The 23,352-nt window shown below is 37.0% G+C and overlaps 1 protein-coding gene and 1 pseudogene across 4 annotated transcripts in view; one reads left to right on the top strand and one right to left on the bottom strand.

Moving 5' to 3' along the window:
- The window catches only part of Myo5a (myosin VA), a 212,659-nt gene that overhangs the window by 131,118 nt on the left and 58,189 nt on the right, over nt 1-23,352 (bottom strand). For all 4 annotated transcript variants that reach the window (XM_047538820.1, XM_047538823.1, XM_047538822.1 and 1 more), the window contains exons 3-4: nt 14,181-14,352; nt 12,125-12,269 (exon numbers count right to left, since the gene is read on the bottom strand). In XM_047538820.1, the coding sequence (XP_047394776.1) occupies nt 12,125-12,269; nt 14,181-14,352 (317 nt within the window). The remainder of the gene's footprint in view (nt 1-12,124; nt 12,270-14,180; nt 14,353-23,352) is intronic.
- Nucleotides 9,033-9,406, top strand: LOC124973430 (short coiled-coil protein-like; annotated as a pseudogene).

The following is a 23,352-nucleotide window of genomic DNA, read 5'->3' as shown; positions in this document are numbered from 1 at the left end:
ATTCTTCCAGACGAATTTCATAATTGCTTGCTCTATTTCTGTAAGGTACATCATTGGGATTTTAATTGGAATTGCATTGAATCTGTATAGCACTTTTGGTAGTATGGCCATTTTGACAATATTAATTCTGCCTATCCAAGAACATGGGAGATCTTTCCATCTTCTAAGGTTTTCTTTAATTTCTTTCTTTAGTGTTCTGTAGTTCTCATTGTAGAGGTCTTTCACCTCTTTTGTGAGATTGATTCCCAAGTATTTTATTTTTTTCAAGGCTATTGTGAATGGGGTAGTTTTCCTAACTTCTCTTTCTGAAGATTCACCACTTATGTATAAAAATGCATTAGATTTATTTGCATTGATCTTATACCCCGCTACTTTACTGAATTCACTTATGAGTTCTAAAAGTTTTCTGGTGGAATTTCCTGGTTCCTCTAAGTATATAATCATATCATCAGCAAATAGGGATAGTTTGAGTTCTTCTTTTCCTATTCATATCCCTTTAATTTCTTTGGTCTGTCTAATTGCTCTGGCTAGAATTTCAAGGATGATATTGAATAGAAGTGGTGAAAGAGGGCATCCCTGCCTTGTTCCAGTTTTTAGGGGGAATGCTTTCAGTTTTTCACCATTTAGAATGATATTAGCCATGGGCTTAGCATAGATGGCCTTTACAATGTTAAGGAATGTTCCCACTATCCCTATTTTTTCTAGTGTTTTGAGCATGAAGGGATGCTGTATTTTATGAAATGCTTTTTCTGCATCTATTGAAATAATCATGTGGTTCTTGACTTTAAGTCTATTGATATGGTGAATTACATTTATTGATTTCCTGATGTTGAACCAACCTTGCATCCCTGGGATCGTGGTGCACTATCTTTTTAATATGTTTTTGTATGTGATTTGCTAAAATTTTGTTGAGAATTTTTGCGTCGATGTTCATTAAGGATATTGGTCTGAAATTTTCTTTCCTCGATGTGTCTCTGTCTGGTTTAGGTATCAGGGTAATATTGGCTTCATAGAATGAGTTTGGGAGGGTTCCCTCCTCTTCTATTTTATGGAATACTTTGAGAAGTATTGGAATGAGCTCTTCTTTAAAGGTTTTGTAGAACTCGGCTGAGAATTCATCTGGTCCCGGACTTTTCTTTGTTGGTAGGCTTTTAATGACTTCTTCTATTTCATTACTTGAAATTGGTCTATGTAAATTGTGTATGTCCTCCTCATTCAGTTTAGGCAATTCATATGTCTCTAGAAACCTGTTGATATCTTCGAAATTTTCTATTTTGTTGGAGTATAGATTTTCAAAATAGCTTCTAATTATATTTTGTATTTCAATCGTGTCTGTTGTGATATTTCCTTGTTCATTCCGAATTTTAGTGATTTGGGTTTTCTCTCATCTTCTCTTTGTTAGTGTGGCTAAAGGTTTATCAATTTTGTTTATATTTTCAAAGAACCAACTATTTATTTTTTCAATTTTTTGTATTGTTTCTTTCGTTTCAATTTCGTTGATTTCAGCTCTGAGTTTAACTATTTCCTGTCTTCTACAACTTTTGGTCTTGGTCTGCTCTTCTTTTTCTAGGGTTTTGAGCTGTAGTGTTAGGTCGTTTACTTGTTGAGTTTTACTTCTTTTATTGAATGCACTCCATGAAATAAATTTTCCTCTTAGTACTGCTTTCATAGTGTCCCAGAGATTTTGATATGATGTTTCTTTGTTCTCATTTACCTCTAAGAATTTTTTAATTTCCTTCCTAATATCTTCTGTTATCCATTCATCATATAATAGCATATTGTTTAATCTCCAGGTGTTGGAGTAGTTCTCTGTTTTTTACTCTTTCATTTATTTCTAATTTCAATCCATTATGATCTGATAGAATGCAAGGTAGTGTCTCTATCTTCTTGTATTTGCTAACATTAGCTTTGTGGCATAATATATGGTCTATTTTAGAGAAGGATCCATGTGTTGCTGAGAAGAAAGTGTATTCGCTCTTAGTTGGATGGTATATTCTATAAATGTCTGTTAAGTCTAAATTATTCATTGTGTTATTGAGATCTATGGTTTCTTTGTTCAATTTTTGTTTGGAAGATCTGTCCAATGGTGAGAGAGGCGTGTTAAAATCACCTAGTATTATTGTGTTATGGTCTATTTTGTTTCTGAAATTGAGAAGGATTTGTTTGACATACATGGATGAGCCACTGTTTGGGGCATAGATGTTTATGATCGTTATGTCTTGCTGATTTATGCTTCCCTTAAGCAGTATGAAATGTCCTTCTTTATCCCTTCTGACTAACTTTGGCTTGGAGTCCACATTATCTAAAATGAGGATGGATACTCCAGCTTTTTTGCTGAGTCCATGTGCATGGTATGTTTTCCCCATCCTTTCACCTTTAGTCTATGGGTATCTTTTTCTATGAGGTGAGTCTCTTGCAGGCAACATATTGTTGGATCTTTCTTTTTAATCCAATCTGCCAGTCTATGTCTTTTGATGGATGAATTCAGGCCATTAACATTCAGGGTTATTATTGAGATATGATTTGTATTCCCGGTCATTTGGTTCATTTTTTAAATTTTATTTATTTATTTTTTTGACATGACTTGGTTCCTCCTTTATTTGACAATTCCTTTAGGATAATTCCTCCCTTTGCTGATTTGCTTGTTTTTCGTCTCTTCCTCCTGGAATATTTTGCTGAGAATGTTCTGTAATGCTGGTTTTCTTTTTGTAAATTCTTTTAGCTTTTGTTTATCATGGAATAATTTTATTTCATTGTCAAATTTGAAAGTAAGTTTTGCAGGGTATAAGATTCTTGGTTGGCATCCATTTTCTTTCAGGGCTTGGTATATGTTGTTCCAGGCCCTTCTAGCTTTTAGGGTCTGGATTGAAAAATCTGCTGATATCCGTACTGGTTTCCCCCTGAATGTAATTTGGTTCTTTTCTCTCACAGCCTTTAAAATTCTGTCTTTATTTTGTATGTTAGGTATTTTCATTATAATGTGCCTTGGTGTGGGTCTGTTGTAATTTTGTGTATTTGGAGTCCTATAAGCCTCTTGAACTTGATTTTCCATTTCATTCTTCAGGTTTGGGAAATTTTCTGATATTATTTCATTGAATAGATTGTTCATTCCTTTGGTTTGTTTCTCTAAGCCTTCCTCAATTCCAATAATTCTCAAATTTGGCCTTTTCATGATATCCCATAGTTCTTGGAGATTCTGTTCATGATTTCTTACCATCTTCTCTGTTTGGTCAACTTTGTTTTCAAGGTTAAATATTTTGTCTTCAATATCTGAGGTTCTGTCTTCCAGGTGTTCTATCCTATTGGTTAGGCTCTCTATGGAGTTCTTAATTTGGTTTATTGTTTCCTTCATTTCAAGAATTTGTTTGTTTTTTTTTTTCAATATCTCTAACTCTTTATTGAAATGATCTTTTGCTTCCTGTATTTGCTCTTTTAACTGTCAATTGGTGCGATCATTCAATGCCTGCATTTGCTCTTTCATCTCATCATTCAATGCCTGCATTTGCTCTTTCATCTCATCGTTTGCTTCCCTGATCATTTTAATTATGTACATTCTGAACTCCCTTTCTGTCATTTCTTCTGCCATGCTGTCATTGAATTTTCTTGATGTAACATCTAGATTTGTTTGGGGCATTTTCTTCCCTTGTTTTCTCATATTGTTCAGGTATCAGTGAACCGCTAAGATATTGCAGATTTCCTCTATTGACTTATAATGTCCCTGAAGATTTCTAGTATATCCCCTCTTATCCTTCAGTAGCCTGAAGTCTTGGAGGAAGTTGATAATGCGGTGCTCCACATGGAAACTGCCTCTCTAAGGGTGGTGGTCTTCAGGTGGGGTATATTCCCTGCTAGTGGGTAGAGGTGCCTCCACTTGTTGACCAATGGTCATCCAAAAGGGAACTAGGCTGTGGGCTGAGGCAAGGCCTGTTTACGCCTATGTCTCTGGTTTTACCGTCCTTGTGGGAAAACCTCACCCAGCAGGGAAGGTCTTGCTGGTCAGTTCCCCCTCCTAGAGGTTCCCTTCAATCTACAACTACCGCCTGGACTGGGCTGCCTTCCTCTGCAACGTTCCCAGGGGCCCAGACCTACCTCCTGGGCCTGGGAGCCTCACCCTTTGCAGACGAGTCTCCTTAGGCTGCCTCTCCTCAGAGAATCTGCCCGCAGTCCTGGAAACTTCGCTCCACCCCTCAGCTTGTCTCTGTGCAGCTCTTCCACCAAGAAGCCGCCTAGGTCCTGGGACCCTGCTCTGTACCTAATCACCTGGCTATGTGGCCCCTCCTCTGAGCAGTCACCTGGAGCCCCGTACAGTCGCTCCAAGTCCCAGCGACCCGCCGCACGCCTCTTCCTCCGTACAGCCGCCCAGTGTTCCAGTGCAGTCACTAGGAGTCCAAGCAACTCACTGCGTGCCTCCTCCTCCCGCCAACTGCCTGTAGCCCTGGGCAGTCACTCTGAGTCCAAGTGACCTGCCCCGTTCCTCCTCCTCCTCCGGGCAGCCCCCTGGGCGTTCAGGAGCAGTCGCTCTGAGTCCAAGTGACCTGCCGCACGCCTCCTCTGAGCAGCCGCCCGGAGCTCTGGTGTGGCCGCTCCGAGACCAAGGAACCCGCCACGCTCCTCCTCCGGGCATCCCCCTAGTGTTCAGGAGCAGTCGCTTTGAGTCCAAACAACTCACCACTCGCCTCCTCCTCTGGGTTGCTGTCTGTAACCCTGGTGCATCACTCCGAGTCCAAGCGACCCACCACGCTCCTCCTCCTCCTCCAGGCAGCCCCCCCCACCCCCCGGTGTTCAGGAGCGGTCGCTCTGAGTCCAAACAGCTCGCCTGCCGCGCAGTTCCTCCTCTGGCAACCGCCTGTAGCTCTGGTGTAGTCCCTCTGAGTCCAAGCGACTGCCGCACTCCTCTTCCTCCTCCTGGCAGGCCCCGGTGTTCAGGAGCGGTCGCTCTGAGTCCAAACAGCTTGCTGTGCAGCTCCTCCTTTGGACAGCTGCCCGGAGCCCCAGGGGTTGCTCCGAGTCCAAGCGCTGTGCTGAGCGGCCTCCTCTACAATGCTCCCAGTTGTCCGAGTTCACTGCTCCAGCAGGGGGAGGGGTGTATCGTTGGGCAACTCTACTTCACAAAGTTCCCTGCGTTCCGGGACTACTGCCCCATCCAGGACACCTCCCCAACGGGAGAGACTCACCTGGCTGCTTTGAGTTGGTCCCAAGTCTCTCAATATCTCCTCTTTTGAATCCTGAGTCCTGGAGCAACATGAAATGCAGCCACCCTCTAGTCCGCCATCTTGAAATGCCCCGAATATTTTTTAAAAAGAGGGTGTTGGTACTGTTGAAAGCTGTTCTTTAAAGAGGCAGACAGACTTCAAGAATCAAAAATAAAACAACTGTTTTCTGGGAATTTTGCTTAGGTCATTCAATTTCTTTTTTTTCCCACTTTTTAAAAAATTCTGAAAGTAAAGTTTGAGACAAACCATAAAGTATAAATATGAATCAAGCAGGTAAAGGAACAGCAAGAAGGATATTCTAGGGTGAAAAAAAGATGTAGAAATAGAATTAGGCAATGTTAATTTGAATAAGGCCAGATAGTTGAAAGTAAGAAAACTAAATGGCAAAGAAGAAAGGTTTGTAGTCTCAGGGTCAGATTTGAATCTCAGTTTCCAGATATCTTTCACTAGCATATGGCCTGAACAAGTTACTTCTTTCTGTTTCCTCACTTGTAAAGCAGGGGTGATGATATCTGTTTCTAGGGATGAAATGATGAAGATTACAGGTAACATGCCTGGCACTTTGTTTGACACAAAATAGGCATCTACGCATGTAGCTATTAATTAATATAAATTAATCCACCTTTACATACCATATACAGATGATCCCCAACTTATGATGATGTGGGATGTAATCCAACTTATGACTTACTCATCATAAGCCAAGGAGCATTTGAATAGAATTATTAGGTAGCATGCAGTACATTGAGCCTATTTGCATAACTAGGTTACTTGGAGCCACATAGCAGATGAGTTGTAGTTAACAGGAGAGATTTATCGTCTTTAAGAGTCATCTTCCACTTTGACAATGGACCTCAAGAAAGTGAAGTATACAGAGATCAGGTAACTAAAGGAAAGGGGCCGCCCAAAGGAAAGATCTGAAAATGAATAAAGTCAGGAGTAATAAAACCAGATAAGAAGCTAAAGTAATGAAAAGAGAATGTAGACATGAGACTTTAAAATGACTATGATGAAAGAAAAAGCTTATATTTGAATACCATCTAGTATTTTTCAAAGTAATTTTGTATTTATCATCTAATATAATTTTAACCTCTGAGGTAAGCATTTCAAACATTATCTTTTCCTCTTTGGGGGAAACAACATGAGAGATTGATAATTAGTGTGGGAGAGGTAATGTAAGGTAAGGTCTATACTATGGGCCTTGTGCTTTGCTGCACATTTGCTTATCATCTGTCCTCTGCTTGGAAGAAGAAAAATACTACATACTAGTTGCCATTAAACAGAAAGGTAGCAAATGCATCCACAGCATAGTCTGTAAGAGTAAAACTAGATATTAGTGAAATTGTTCCATTTATAAGTGATAAAACTGAGATCCAAGGAATCTTGAGATTTAAGTTATATAGTTAATTACTGATAGAGACTCAACTAGTACAGATATATTTTTCACTATGCCAAAATTAACTGCATAAAACTAGCTTGCTTCAAGTAGAACTATAAGTGAAACAGTAAACTTGATTTATTCTACCATTCATGAAGGAGAGAAAATACAGAAAATTAAAGCAATCAGTACTACCAGGTTTAAGGGAAATAAAATTAAAATCTGTTGTTTTAAAGCAAATAACATTAGGATTTAGATATTAAAGAACAATCGGTTTCAACATGAGAAAAGATCAGCAAGAATGTGAAACGAGAATATGAAAAGAAAAATAAGACACTGCAGTCCACTGAGGTTTTCTCCTCTGGAGGTCAACAGGACTACTAAAATTAAGAGACTATTCTATAAAAGTATTTATGTTCTCTAAGGTATTTTCATCCTCCAAGGAGAATATTTAGTAAGGAGCCATGAGCCAAGCATTCTGGTTATTGCTACTGTCATGCTTGAGAAGAATCATCAGTGTTAGCTTGGTTTTGAGAAGAGATGCCTAAAACACCATTTCAACTTTAAACATCTAAAATGGAAGCCCACTCCTACTCTTTGCCCCACACCACACACATACACAACTTGCTCTTCTTGCTACTTCTCCATCTCAGGAAATGGTAGTTTCAGTGTTCTAGAGCTCAGCTAAATCCTTGTCCCTATCTCCTGTTTCTTTCTTGCCCCACAAAAGCAAGCCTTGGCCAGTTCTATTGTAAAACTAATATCCAGAATCCACCCACTTCCTAACCATTTCCACTAATATGCTCAAATTAAAATTATCATCCCTTGCTTAGTTCACTGCAATAACCTAACTGGTCTCCTATCTTTCTGCTCTTGACCCAATCTGTTCTTTTTAGTTTTGTTTTGTAAATTTACTTTTCACATGATTTCAAATTTGTAAAAAAATGCAAAAATAGTAAAACAAACTCCTGTATGTTTTACCTAGATACATCAGCTGTCCATTTGCTTTATTAATCTGTTTCTCTTATTCTAATGTTTTCTAAAATATCTGAACGTAGGTTGCAAACATGATTCCTTTTAGAGCATATCTTCTTAGAGACTTGTTCTTATATATCTACAATGATCAAAATCAGCAACAACAATATTGATATAATAGCATCACCCAATCCCAGTTCGTATTCCAATTTTATTAATCATCCAGCATTGTCCTCAATATGGCACTTACTGATCCATGATAAATTGTGCATTTTATTTATTTTTAGTCTTTATCATGCTTTGCCTTGTGGGGCAGAAATTTTTGCTTATTTCATATAATTTGTTTGCTGCTTCCCTTGTGTCCAGGACAGTACCTGGTGTCTGGGATGCTCTTGTAACTTTGATTCCTGACTGTAAGCCTAAGTCTTAGCTGTTGTAGAAGATTTTTAGGTTGTAGATTTATTCATACTGACAGTTAGCTTAATACCATAACTGACTGAAGCATATTTTAAAACTGCCTTAAAAAGAAAACTAAGCAAAAGGAAAAAGATAAACCTTCGGTTTAGAAATCACAATGAGTGATTGAGCCACAGGAATAATAAAGGAAAGTGGGGAGAATGCTAAAAAAACCTACGGGTAAATCTAACACCATTCATGGATTACCACAGAAAAGATGGGAAGGATCATGTCTTCTTATTTAAGACTAGCAATAGGGCTGGGGATGTAGCTCAAAAGTAGACGACATGTTTAGCATGTGCAAAGCCCTGGGTTTAACCCCTAGAACACAAAATGCAAAACACAAGCGGGGGCAGTGGGGGGAGAAAGGAAGAATGAAAAGAACAAGAATAATATTTTCAAAAAAGTCATATAATTCTCTCAGCAGTATGAAAATTTTCAGAGACTATTTTTAGTGTCTAGCAGTCCATATGATTCCCTCTATCCACTGGTTCTCGGGTTATACTGAGTGGTGCTAAAGTTGTCCTGCAGTGCTACAATACTCTACAAATCAAATATTGGTAGACTTTTCTAACGTAAGGGGAAAAAAGTACCAAATGAGGGCATTTTCTCAATTTTAAATTCAAAAATAACTTTTCTTAAACTCTGTATATTTATTCCTATTTTATAGCAGAATCTGGCATAATGTGGCCTATTACATAGTGCTAACTATGTTTAGTCATTTCATATGTAAAATAATAACATTTTATAGTGTCATACTAACTGAATTTGAATGGTCACCCTAGTAATGAGACCTTGGAAAAGTTACTTGATTTCTCTATGACTCTGATTTCTCATTTGTAAAATTAAGTTTAATAATAAAGCCAAACTCAGAAGGCTGTTATAAGGATAAAACTAGTTAATAAGTGAAAAGCAATCAATCAGTGTCTTACAGAAAGAGAACTCATAATAACTATCACATGCCATTAGAAGTATTAGCATTAATATTATTTTATTATTAAAAGGGCATAATGGGTCACTTGGTCCAGGTGTCCCAGCCTGAGTCATCCTCCTGAGTCCACCTGCTCCCAGCGCCTCAAACAGAAGATCATTCATGAAGAATTTTACATCAAAGACCTTAAAGTTTGTTACCCAAGATGATGAGTGCTGACATGGATGCAGTTGATACTGAAAATCAGGTGGAACTGGAGGAAAACTATGACTTATTAATCAAGTGTTGGAACTCCAACATACACTTGAAGATCTCTCTATAAGAATACATGCAGTTAAAGAAGAAAATTTGAAGCTAAAATCAGAAAAACAAGTTCTTAGACAATATATAGAAAACTTCATGTCTGCTTCTAGTGTTTTTCAAACAACCAACACAAAAAGCAAAAGAAAGTAAGGGACTGATTTCCCTTCCATTTTATGGAATTGCTGTTGACTGTTGTTTTCCCCTGCCACTTTGAAATGTGGATAGATTCCAAAAATTATAGTACCTTTGTGGTTTCATTGAATATTTATAAAGATAATGGCATATCTAGGCAAAATTGATACTTCCATGAGTTTGTGTATTATGTTAGTCTGAAAATGTGCAAATGTATTGTAGAGGCTTTATAATTAGAACTGCATATATTTATGAGACTTGAAGATGAATGTTTTATCAAATTTGCTTTGATATATAGATTTAGCACTATCTTTTATTATATAGGCTTAGTAAAATATATAAGAAAATAACCACAATGTTGTGAAAAAGTGACCAAAATCATGTACTGAATGCACAGTTTTATGTATCCTGTCCACCATCATGTGCCTCTTCTCCATTTACCTCTTTCTTCCCATTTCCCTTCCCCTAAGGGGAACTGTGGAGGGCGAGACCCGGGGCCCAGGGTTACGCCACATGCATCTAAGATGGTGACTGGCAGAGAGCCAAAGGGCGTGCTGAATGCGCCTTGAGAAAAACAGGAAGCGTTTACCATTGGCTGTATGATAATTAGTTCAGCCGCTTAGCGTGTGGACAGATATATCTTACATGTGTGCTTGAGCTCGTGATCGCTTGACCTTTAATAGGATTGGATGGACATATCTGATTACAATTGCTTATGCATGAGACTGCTTATATATTGAGGGTGTTATCCGAATAAAGCGGAAGCTGCTTCATGAACTTCTGAAGAGTATGTGTCGTTTGTCCCGCTGGTCGGTGGCAAGCGGCAGGGAACAAAAAAAGGTCTCACATTTGTAAAAGTAATTTTAATAGTTGGTCACTTATGAGAGTAACCGGACTCTAATTATTGAAAATTAACCAAAATAAGATTCTTTTTAGTTAGGGTTTGTCCTTTGTGATATTTAATAATAAGCAGATTGCTGGTTTCTCTTTAAGTGACTGAAGATGGACTGAGATTATACATATGGTCTCATAGTGGGAAGATTTGTTAAAAACTCCTTTTGTACAAAATAACCCACTTGGTACCTGAAAAGATAGGAGTTCTGGTCGTGTATGTTCAAGACAGAAAATCTCAAGAAAAAATAGAAATGGGGCAGGAAAGAACTTGGTTAAGTACTAATAACTAACTCCAGATTTGTGTTCTCTCTGGCAGAACAGATTTTGGGGGGACAGTAGATAGATATGAAAATGGATTAGGTCTAAATAATTTTATGTAAGCCACATTTTAGGGAGACCAGTTACCATTTGGTCTCAAGGACATTTATCCAGATCAACTTATTAGTATTAGAATCATGAACACAAAGAAGAATTTACATGCACAATAATTGGTAATCTTAATATTAGTATTTTAGCTCTTATGCTCTCAGAATTTTCTGTAAATTCAATCATTTAGTTGGCAGAGGCTTAGTCATTCTTTAACAATTTTTAAAAATTTAGTTTGTAGATTCCATTTGGTAAGGGAATCAGTATTGGAAATAATAATAAGATGTTATAATAGGAAAAGAGATCCACTAATATGGTTATTAGATTTGGGCTACTTTTAATCATGAAATAATCTTATGTATTAGTGTAAGATTTGATATGTGACTTTAATTGTATGAATACATAATAACTGCAAACATTTTTGCATCCCTTTTGTGACCTAATTTACAAATATTTAAAATTATGTTCAGTTCTGCTTTGCTTTTTAAAAAAAGTTATTTCAGAGAAAAAAGGGGAGGTATAATGATTTCTAAGGATTCTTTCATTGAAATAATTCTAAAATTATTTTATAATGGCATAATGGTTCAATCATGTACACTCTCCCTGACTGAAGAAAACAAAAAACTCTACAATATATCCACTTCATAATTGCTTGAGAGTTTCTCATATCATGATTATAATATGCCAAGTTCTGCTTTGTAGGCTGGAGAAATTAGCCAAATATATGCATTCACTGTTTTATGCATTCATTGTTTTACATTATATCATATTACATATTAAGAGTAATCTACTCGAGAATATTTTTCTACCATTTTCCATCCTCAAAATATTAAGGTTCCATGGTTAATATCAGATATATTTTGTAGATGACATTCTGGATCACTGATACCCTGCAATAATAACATTAAAATTATACTTTCTTTTATATTTAATTCTCTAGACTGATTTTTTTTTTCCAGTTCACCATCTGTCCTTGCCTAGTCACAGAATCTTGAATGAGATTCCAAAGGCAGTGTTTTTTTTTTTTTTAATTATATGTCCTTTTATAAATGTGAGATTATGTATGTATGCAGGTATATATGTATGTATGTAAGTAAGTAACTGGGGATTAAACCCAGGGAAACTTTATCACTGAGTTACATCCCCAGTTCTTTTCATTTTTTGTTTTGAGTCAGGGTCTCACTAAGTTGTTGAAAGTCTCAGAAAGTTGCTGAGGCTGGCCTCAAACTTGTGATCTTCCTGACTGAGCCTCCTGAATTGCTGGGATTGCAGGTATGTACCACCACACTAGGCCAACATGAGATTACTTTAATATTTAATAAAAATCTAGGACATTCCAAGACAACTGGTTGCCAAGGCTACTTAGTTAGTAATGATACATGAACTGCCATTAACTTTTAAAAATACTTGTGACTTAACAAAGAAGAAATCATCACATCTAATAAGAGCCATGAAATAACAAAAGCTTTCACCAACCTGGCCATTTGTTTATAAGCTTCTTCAGCTACTGCAAAGATATGTGGATCCATATCACCCATGTTCTGACCACTGTAAGCATTAATAATATCTTCTCCATAAATAGGCAGCTGTTCATAGGGATTTATAGCTACTAGGACTATACCTGGAGGGAGGGGACAAAAACAGGAAAAGATGTCAGTAATATTCTAATGAGCATATCAAACTTGGCATAAAGTAAAACAACATAAAACTTCATTTTTAGTTCATATTAAACTAATATAGTAAATTGTTCAAGAATCAAAATATAACACAACTTTTGTCTCTCTGAATCATTATACCTTTAATTAAAACACCACTTAAAAAGTGGGCTGGGTTTTTAAAAGTAATGTAACTAGGCTGGGGATGTAACTTAGAGGTAGAATGCTTTCCCAGCATGAATGAAGCCTTGGGTTCAATCTGTAGTAAAAACAAAAATTTTTCTAAGTGAAAATGTTTTAGGAATTCTAAGTATTTTCTACTTCTAGAAATTTATTCAAATGAAATAGAAATTTATGGGAAGGTTTGTTTTAAATAGAGATGTTTATCATAATATTATTCATAACAGTGAAAATAGAAACAAAATATGTAATAAAAAGAAAGTAGATGAACACATCTTGTGACATCCATATGACTACTGGACTACCACCATAAATCACATATTTTTGAAGAATATTAAATGTCATAGAAAAACATGACACAAAAAATATATAGAGACTGATTCCACATTTATATCTACTTACAGTCTTTCACAGATACACAAAGAAAGAATTTAAGTTAAAAAATAAAGTATTTTAAGTCAATGGAATATTGGTTATTTTTTAGTGCTGAATTACTTGCAACTGTTTTTCCTTTTTGATACTTTTCTGTATTTAATATTTTACAGTAGCTACATATATTACTTAAATGAAGTTATTCACTCAACAAATATTCTTCAGCTCCAGCTATATTTCAAGTCTTTTATAAGTGCTGACTTACAAAAGAAACCAGAAAAGACAAACCTTTGCTCTCATGGAGCTCATAGTCTAGTGGGAAATTCAGAGGACTAACAAGATAAATAAGAAAAAATACATACATCTCTCTATGGTTTAGATAGTAGTAAGGAAAAAGGAGAAAAATAAAGCAAGGAAGGAAGATAGCTGGGAGGGAAGGAAGGCTTTTTATGGTTTAGAAAGGGGGGCCAGGGAAGGCTTCATTGAGAAAGTAACATGTACAAAAAAATAAACTGAAGAAAAATAAAAATTGTGAAAAAGCAATATTCATTTAATGGGGAAAAAGAAAGGTTAACATCAAGAATCTAAAGGATATAAATTATCTGAAGAAGAAAGTGTGGCTGCTCCTGTTCAAACACTGCATTGGGCACAGAAGGCAAAAAGACTCAGATGGAAATCAGATATGAGACTCAGAGGAGAGAGTGATGAGTAAAAGAAAGCCAAGAGTTCAGTAGAGAAAATAGAGGATAAGAACAAAATAGAGAAAGAAAGGAAAAAGAAGAAAAGACAGATGGGGAGAGGGGAATAAACAGAACCATACATTCATGCACAGGCTTCATTTCTAAGAGGGATAAAAAGCATATTGCAATGAGCAGGGGTCTGACAATCCAAGCAAGCAAGATTTACAGTGAGTCAAATCAATTCTGCATTTCTCAGTGAGAAAAAGTTAACAATAAACTTCTCTAACCTGCTCTGAATGTAAGTTCTTGAATATCTACTCTTCATGTAGTTTTTAAGAGGTGAAAAGAATGTGAACTTGGCATTAAATCTGACACATGGCTTCTGGGAGAAGGGGTACAAAAAATGGGCCAAGTCCTTTTCATTTTGAGCAAAGTGATACAATTTGACTTTACAAATGAATTTATTTGGTATGGAATGCAATTTAGTTAATAAATATTGGTAAATCTTTTTATAACTCTGAAATGACTTTGGTCTTTAAGAGAAAAACGAACCACAGCCTGCTTTCCCCATGCACAATGCTTCCATTGCTGCATCTGTTAGAGGAAAAGCGTTTATGGTCCACTCAGACAGCAAAGCATACTTACCACAATATGTATAAATGAGTTTGGAATCAATAAAGCGAACTCTGAGATTATGGAGCACAGCAGGCTCATGGAGATAGCTGAGGGCAGTGAGGTCATTTTCACCAACAAGTATGTCAGGGTTTCGTAGATGAGGCAGCTCCTTGGTCTTTGGATCTAGACGGTATTCCAAATCCTAAAAACAGAAGATACAGCATCTAGACCAATCATGGCAAGAAGCATGAAACAGGCCCATATATTTTGCTTATTTCCTTATCCTGATTTGCTACTCAGCTATTAAATGTTTTGGTTTCTGGTACCTTCCAATACCATAGAAACTGGTGGAAATGGTGAAAATCTTCTTTTCATTAGACATATAATATTAAAATTTTTTGTTGGTTTTTATTTGTTGGACACATCAGAATCTAGACCTTTTTTACCTAGAACTTTTTAATCATTAAATGAGCTGTCTTTCTCCACTTCTTTACTTAAGAGAAGTGATAGACAATAAAAGAGAGGTCAAGAGCTTGGCTTGAGGGTCAGATTGACCTGGGCTCAAACCCTAAGATTGGTAGGTATTTACTTTTTATGTGATTTTGAATATGTTATTTAATCTAAATCCCTCATTTATACAACGAATAACAGAATTGTTTCACACAAAGGTGTGGTAAAAATTAAAAGAGGCCATGCTTGGCATGTGGTATGCCCTTAGGGACTCCCAAACCCTGAGAAGCCCAAGAATACCCTGAAATTATGCACACTTTGTGTATATGTACAAGTGTATATACATATGGGCATGTATGTGAACTTTCCTGAGAAAGGCAATTCATAGTTTTAATTAGATTTTAATGAGGTACCTGGGTCCAAACATTAAGTACAATACATTTTGAAATCATAGGCATATGACTTTATGATAAAATCAACAAAAATGCAATTTAATTACAGTGGGACAAGCTAGTTTTGTTAATACTGAAGATATATACAGTGATCAAATATTCAAATCAGGCATGAATGGACTGTGATAAAGGAGAAAAAAATTTATAATCTGTTTCTCAGCAATTCCCTTTGCCTGTTTATCAGAGTAAAATGTCCTAAATGGTACTTGCATTGGCCCTATCAATTCATAAATGTCTGTTCTCTTGCTGTCCTCGGTTGACTGCTTTAAGTTCCTCTCAGTACATTCTCCTTTCTGCTCATCTTCAATGTTTATCCCCTGATAACTTGAAAATATAGCATTAGATCTGAATGACAGCAAGTCTTAGGAGACATGGGGAATATTTAGAAATGTCCAGGATCTTCCTGGGTTAACTGGTTACACAGTTTATCATGTAGCCAGATGACTACAAAATGGCAGAACTCTCTTCTTAGTCTCCATTAGAGGATGGGTTTTTATGTGGTCATTGTGGGAAGGATTTAGAATTGTGAAGACACTAATATGTGGGATGGTCATCTACAACATCTTTATGAAAATTTGCTCCTTGGAATTAGGTTTCAGATGGATATAACCTGCTCCTCTAGAATCATTGGAAATTAGGAAATTAATGAGCTCTTCTAATATTGCAAAAACTATGTTTTCTCTATTTTTTTTTTTACGTTTACATAGGGTAATGATGTTTATTATATTTTTCCCCCTCCCCCCCACCCTCCCACCCCTCCCACCCCTCTTTTCCCTCTACACAGTCCTTCTTTCCTTCATTCTTACTGCTCTCCTTGGCCTAACTCTAAACCTAACCCTAAACCTAATGCTAGCCCGTCCCATCCCCCATTATATGTCCTCATCCGCTTATCAGCGAGATCATTCATCCTTTAGTTTTTTGAGATTGGCTTATCTCACTTAGCATGATATTCTCCAATTTCGACCATTTGCCTACAAATGCCATGATTTTATCATTCTTCATTGCGGAGTAATATTCCATTGTATAAATATGCCACAGTTTCTTTATCCATTCATCAACTGAAGGGCATCTAGGTTGGTTCCACAATCTGGCTATGGTGAATTGAGCAGCAATGAACATTGATGTGGCTGTATCTCTGTAGTATGCTGATTTTAAGTCCTTTGGGTATAGGCCAAGGAGTGGGATAGCTGGGTCAAATGGTGTTTCCATTCCAAGCTTTCTGAGGAATCTCCACACTGCTTTCCAGAGTGGTTGCACTAATTTGCAACCCCACCAGCAATGTATGAGTGTTCCTTTTTCACCACATCCTCGCCAACACCTATTGTTGCTTGTATTCTTGATAATCGCCATTCTAATTGGGGTGAGATGAAATCTTAGGGTAGTTTTGATTTGCATTTCCCTTATTACTAGGGATGTTGAACATTTTTTCATATATCTGGTGATTACTTGTACATCTTCTTCTGTGAAGTGTTTTTCATTTCCTTAGCCCATTTGTTGATTGGATTATTTGTATTCTTCGTGTAGAGTTTTTTGAGTTCTTTATAGATTCTGGAAATTAGCGCTCTATCTGAGGTATGGTTGGCAAAGATATTCTCCCACTCTGTAGGCTCTCTCTTCACATTTCTGATAGTTTCCTTTGCTGAGAGAAAGCTTTTTAGTTTGAATCTATCCCAGTTGTTTATTCTTGCTTTTATTTCTTGTGCTATGGGAGTCCTGTTAAGGAAATCTGATCCTGAGCCAACAAGTTGAAGATTTGGACCTACTTTTTCTTCTATAAGATGCAGGGTCTCTGGTCTGATTCCGAGGTCCTTGATCCATTTTGAGTTGAGTTTTGTGTAGGGTGAGAGATAGGGGTTTAGTTTCATTCTATTGCATATAGTTTTCCAGTTTTCCCAGCACCATTTGTTGAAGAGGCTATCTTTTCTCCATTGCATATTGTTGGAACCTTTGTCTAGTATGAGAAAATTGTATTTATTTGGGTTTGTGTCCATGTCCTCTATTCTGTACCATTGATCTACCTGTCTATTTTGGTACCAATACCATGCCGTTTTTGTTACTATTGCTTTGTAGTAGAGTTGAAGATCTGGTATTGCAATACCCCCTGCTTCGCTCTTGCTACTGAGGATTGCTTTAGCTATTCTAGGTTTTTTATTCTTCCAGATGAATTTCATAATTGCTTGCTCTATTTCTGCGAGGTACATCATTGGGATTTTAATTGGAATTGCATTGAATCTGTATAGAACTTTAGGTAGTATAGCCATTTTGACGATATTAATTTTGCCTATCCAGGAACATGGGAGATCTTTCCATCTTCTAAGGTTTTCTTGAATTTCTTTCTTTAGTGTTCTGTAGTTCTCATTGTAGAGGTCTTTCACCTCTTTTGTGAGATTGATTCCCAAGTATTTTATTTTTTTCGATGCTATTGTGAATGGGGTAGTTTTCCTAATTTCTCTTTCTGAAGATTCATCACTTATGTATAAAAATGCATTGGATTTATGAGCATTGATCTTGTAACCTGCTACTTTACTGAATTCACTTATGAGTTCTAAAAGTTTTCTGGTGGAATTTCCAGGTTCCTCTAAATATATAATCATGTCATCAGCGAACAGGGATAGTTTGAGTTCTTCTTTTCCTATTCGTATCCCTTTAATTTCTTTGGTTTGTCTGATTGCTCTGGCTAGAGTCTCAAGGACGATGTTGAATAGAAGCGGTGAAAGAGGGCATCCCTGCCTTGTTCCAGTTTTTAGGGGGAACGCTTTCAGTTTTTCACCATTTAGAATGATATTAGCCATGGGCTTAGCGTAGATGGCCTTTATAATGTTTAGGAATGTTCCCATTACCCCAATTTTTTCTAGTGTTTTGAGCATGAAGGGATGCTGTATTTTATCAAATGCTTTTTCTGCATCTATTGAAATAATCATGTGATTCTTAACTTTAAGTCTGTTGATATGGTGAATGACATTTATTGATTTCCGAATGTTGAACCAACCTTGCATCCCTGGGATAAAACCCACTTGATCGTGGGGCACTATCTTTTTAATATATATTTGTATGCGATTTGCTAAAATTTTGTTGAGAATTTTTGCATCGATGTTCATTAAGGATATTGGTCTGAAATTTTCTTTCCTTGATGTGTCTCTGTCTGGTTTAGGTATCAGGGTGATATTGGCTTCATAGAACGAGTTTGGTAGGGTTCCCTCCTCTTCTATTTCATGGAATAGTATGAGGAGTATTGGAATGAGCTCTTCTTTAAAGGTTTTGTAGAACTCGGCTGAGAACCCATCTGGTCCTGGACTTTTCTTTGTTGGTAGGCTTTTGATGACCTCTTCTATTTCATTGCTTGAAATTGGTTTATTTAAGTTGTGTATGTCCTCCTCGTTCAGTTTAGGTAGTTCATATGTCTCTAGAAATTTGTTGATGTCTTCAAGGTTTTCTGTTTTGTTGGAGTATAGATTTTCGAAATAGCTTCTAATTATGTTTTGTATTTCACTCGTGTCTGTTGTGATGTTTCCTTGTTCATTCCGAATTTTAGTAATTTGAGTTTTCTCCCTCTTTCTCTTTGTTAGTGTGGCTAAGGGTTTATCAATTTTATTTATTTTTTCAAAGAACCAACTATTTATTTTATTAATTTTTCCGATTGTTTCTTTTGTTTCGATTTCGTTGATTTCGGCTCTGATTTTAACTATTTCCTGTCTTCTACTACTTTTGGTATTGGTCTGCTCTTCTTTTTCTAGTGCTTTGAGCTGTAGTGTTAACTCGTTTATTTGTTGATTTCTACTTCTTTTTTTGAATGCACCCCATGAAATAAATCTTCCTCTAAGTACTGCTTTCATAGTGTCCCAGAGATTTTGATATGATGTGTCTTTGTTCTCGTTTACTTCTAAGAATTTTTTTATTTCCCTCCTGATGTCTTCTGTTATCCATTCATCATATAATAGTGTATTATTTAGTCTCCAGGTATTGGAGAAGTTTCTGTTTTTTATTCTGTCATTTATTTCTAATTTCAATCCATTATGATCTGATAGAGTACAAGGTAGTATCTCTATCTTCTTGTATTTACTAACAGTAGCTTTGTGGCATAAAATATGGTCTATTTTAGAGAAGGATCCATGTGCTGCTGAGAAGAAAGTGTATTCATTCTTTGTTGGATGGTATATTCTATATATGTCCGTTAAGTCTAAATTGCTGATTGTGTTGTTGAGATCTATAGTTTCTTTATTCAATTTTTGTTTGGACGATCTATCCAGTGGTGAGAGAGGTGTGTTAAAATCGCCTAGTATTATTGTGTTGTGGTCTATTTGATTTCTGGAATTGAGAAGGATTTGTTTGACGTACGTGGATGAGCCAATGTTCGGGGCATAGATATTTATGATTGTTATGTCTTGCTGATTTATGCTTCCCTTAAGCAGCATGTAATGTCCTTCTTTATCCCTTCTGACTAGTTTTGGTTTGAAGTCCACATTATCTGAGATGAGGATGGATACTCCAGCTTTTTTGCTGTGTCCGTGTGCATGGTATGTTTGTCCCCATCCTTTCACCTTTAGTCTATGGGTGTCTCTTTCTATGAGATGAGTCTCTTGCAGGCAGCATATTGTTGGATTTTTCTTTTTAATCCAATCTGCCAGTCTGTGTCTTTTGATTGATGAGTTCAGGCCATTAACATTCAGGGTTATTATTGTGATATGATTTGTATTCCCAGTCAATTGACTCATATTTGTTTTTGACATGATTTGGTTTCTCCTTTATTTGGCTATTCCTTTAGGCTAGCGCCTCCTGTTGCTGATTTGCATCGTTGTTTTTCATCTCTTCCTCATGGAATATTTTGCTGAGAATGTTCTGTAATGCTGGCTTTCTTTTTGTAAATTCCTTTAGCTTTTGTTTATCATGGAAGGATCTTATTTCATCGTCAAATTTGAAGGTAAGTTTTGCTGGGTATAAGATTCTTTGGCATCCATTTTCTTTCAGGGCTTGGTATATGTTGTTCCAGGTCCTTCTAGCTTTTAGGGTCTGGATTGAAAAATCTGCTGATATTCTTATTGGTTTCCCTCTGAATGTAATTTGATTCTTTTCTCTCGCGGCCTTTAAAATTCTGTCTTTATTTTGTATGTTAGGTATTTTCATAATAATGTGCCTTGGTGTGGGTCTGTTGTAATTTTGTATGTTTGGAGTTCTATAAGCCTCTTGTACTTGGTTTTCCATTTTGTTCTTCAGATTTGGGAAATTTTCTGTTATTATTTCATTGAATAGGTTGTTCATTCCTTTGGTTTGTTTCTCTAAGCCTTCCTCAATCCCAATAATTCTCAAATTTGGCCTTTTCATGATATCCCATAGTTCTTGGAGATTCTGTTCATGATTTCTTACCATCTTCTCTGTTTGTTCAACTTTGCTTTCAAGATTAAATAATTTGTCTTCAATGTCTGAGGTTCTGTCTTCCAGGTGTTCTATCCTATTGGTTATGCTTTCTATGGAGTTTTTAACTTGGTTTATTGTTTCCTTCATTTCAAGGATTTCAGTTTGGTTTTTTTTTCAGTATCTCTAACTCTTTATTGAAATGATCTCTTGCTTCCCGTATTTGGTCTTTTAACTGTTGATTGGTGCGATCATTTAATGCCTGCATTTGCTCTTTCATCTCCTCCTTCAATGCCTGCATTTGCTCTTTCATCTCCTCATTAGCTTCCCTGATCGTTTTAATTACGTACATTCTGAACTCCCTTTCTGACATTTCTTCTGCTGTGCTGTCATTGGGTTTTATTGATGTAGTATCTAGGTTTGTTTGGGACATTTTCTTCCCTTGTTTTCTCATAATGGTCAGTTGTCAGTGGGACCCTGAGATATTGCAGTTTTCCACTATTGGCTTATAGTGTCCCAGTAGATTTCCAGTGTATCACCTCCCAGCCTTCAGTAGCCTGATGTCTTGGAGGAATCTGATAAAGCAGCTCATTCGAAGAATACTGCCCCTAGCCCCCTACTGGTTCCACGTTTTGGAACTGGCTCTGTGCGGAAATGCTCTCACTGTGGGCCTGCACCGTGCAGCTGGCCGTGTGGGAAGAGCCCACTGCCGGAGTGTGGAAGACTACCTTGGGAAGACTCAAGCTGCCCTGCCCGGCTCTGCTAAGCCACCTCTATCTGGGCCTGCCACCCGGGCTGAGCTTTACCCAGTGGGCAGACTCACCCGTGGCTCCACTTCAGTCTGAGTCTCTCAATGCCTCCCCTTCTTAACTCCTGGGTTGTGGAGCGACCGGGGGTGCAGTCTCCCTCTAAGCCGCCATCTTGGATCACCCCGTGAAGAGAGCCCGCAGCCGGAGTGGGCAGAGCCCCCTGAAGAGGTCTCCGGCTGCCCTGCCCTTATCCCTGAGGCTGATTGCAGATCGAGGCTCTCCGCTGGTTCTTTGCAGGAGTACACTGCACTGCAGCGGCTCCGGGACTCGGAGCCTGCTCTGTTCAGACAGGCTCTCACTAGCGGGCCAGTTCCGTTCCGAGAACCTGGAGAAGCTGGCTGTCTGTTTTCTCTATTTTATTCTAATCCCTAAAAGACTAAAATTTCTAGAAGGGGAATGATCCTTAGATAGCTGTAATTTTGGAGGGTGGGAGGTACTGACGATTTAATCCAGGGGTGCTTTACTACTAAGCTATATCCCCAACTTTATTTATTTATTAATTTATTTTTTATTTTGAAACAGGGTATTTCTAAGTTACTTGGGGTTTTGCTAAATTGCTAAAGCTGGCCTCGAACTTGGGATCCTCCTGCCTCAACTTTCCAATTTAATGAGATAACAGGAGTGTGCCATCCTGCCCAGTTAGTTGGCTAGATTTTACTATCTGCTCTTGCTTGTCTTCTTTTCTAAGAGTTGCTTTTATTAAATGCACATACCATTTTATTTCTGAATTTTTTAAAATTAAGGATTAATAAAATTAAACATAGGCACTATATTCTGGTAAATTTGTTTCTTATAGGGATACGGATTATCAATTCTGAAATAACTTTAAATGTATAACAAATAAGTAAATACGTTATCGATAACAAAAACTGATAAAAGAATTTACAAATAAGCTAAGGGAGAATAATAGGATTAACCTTGTTGCAGTGTTGAAGAAAAATGGATCATTATGAACTCATGGCTAAAATACCTATCTTTCTATAGGTATATCTATATCTACATGTATATAGAGAGATACTGACATACAAAATAGAATAGATGAATGTAGGGACTGGGACTGTAGTTTAGTGGTAGAGCACTTGCCTAGCATGCGAAGTACTGGTTTTGATATTTGGCACCATGCAAAAATAAATTAAAAAAATAAAGGTATTGTGTGAATCTACAACAAAAAAAAATTTTTAAAGAATAGGTAAAATACATTAGTATTATATTCATTCATATTAATATCTATATCCATATGTATCTATATGTGTGTGTGTACCTATAGCTATAGCTGGGCACAGTGGCCCATGCCTATAATCCCAGCTATCAGGGAGGCTAAGGCAGGAGGATTGTAACTTGGAGGTCAGACTGGGCAACTTAGAAAGACCCTGTTTCAAAATAAAAAAATAAACCAAGGGTCAAACGGTGGGTCCATTCCAAGTTTTCTGAGGTGAACCCACCTTTTGACCCAGTTATCCCACTCCTTGGTTTATACCCAAAGGACTTAAAATTAGCATAATACAGTAACACAGTCACATCAATGTTTATAGCAGCTCAAGTCACAATAGTTAGATTGTGGGACCAACCTAAATGCTCTTCAACAGATGAATGGATAAAGAAACTGTGGTATATATACACAATGGAATGTTATTCACCCATAAAGAATAATATTAGGGCATCTGCAGATAAATGGATGGAATTGAAGAATATCATGCTAAGTGAAATAAGCCAATCCCAAAAAACCAAAGGTTGATGTTTTCCCTGATAAGTGAAAGTTGATACATAATGGAGGTTGGGGGGTGAGAGAATGGAGAAACTTTAAATTACGTAGAGGGAAATGAGAGGGAGGAAGGGGCAGGGGTATGAAAGATGATAGAAAAAGACAGACATCATTACCCCTTGTACATGTATAATTACACAAATGGTATGAATCTACATCATGAACAACCATAGAAATGAAAAGTTGTACTCCATTTGTGTACAATGAATCAAAATGCAGTCTGTAAAAATTAAAAATATAAATAAATAAATAATTAAAGTCAGGCTGGGTGGTGCAGGCCTATAATCCCAGCTATTCAGGACGCTGACAAGAGGATTGTGAGTTCAAGGTCAGCCTGGGCACCTTAGCAAGATCCTGTCTCAAAATAAAAAATAATAATA

The sequence above is a fragment of the Sciurus carolinensis genome, chromosome 2 (genome assembly GCF_902686445.1).
Source record: "Sciurus carolinensis chromosome 2, mSciCar1.2, whole genome shotgun sequence".
In the NCBI taxonomy this organism is placed as follows: Eukaryota; Metazoa; Chordata; class Mammalia; order Rodentia; family Sciuridae; genus Sciurus; species Sciurus carolinensis.
The sequence above is the reverse complement of the archived record's forward strand: the minus strand, read 5'-3'. Positions and strand labels throughout refer to the sequence as shown.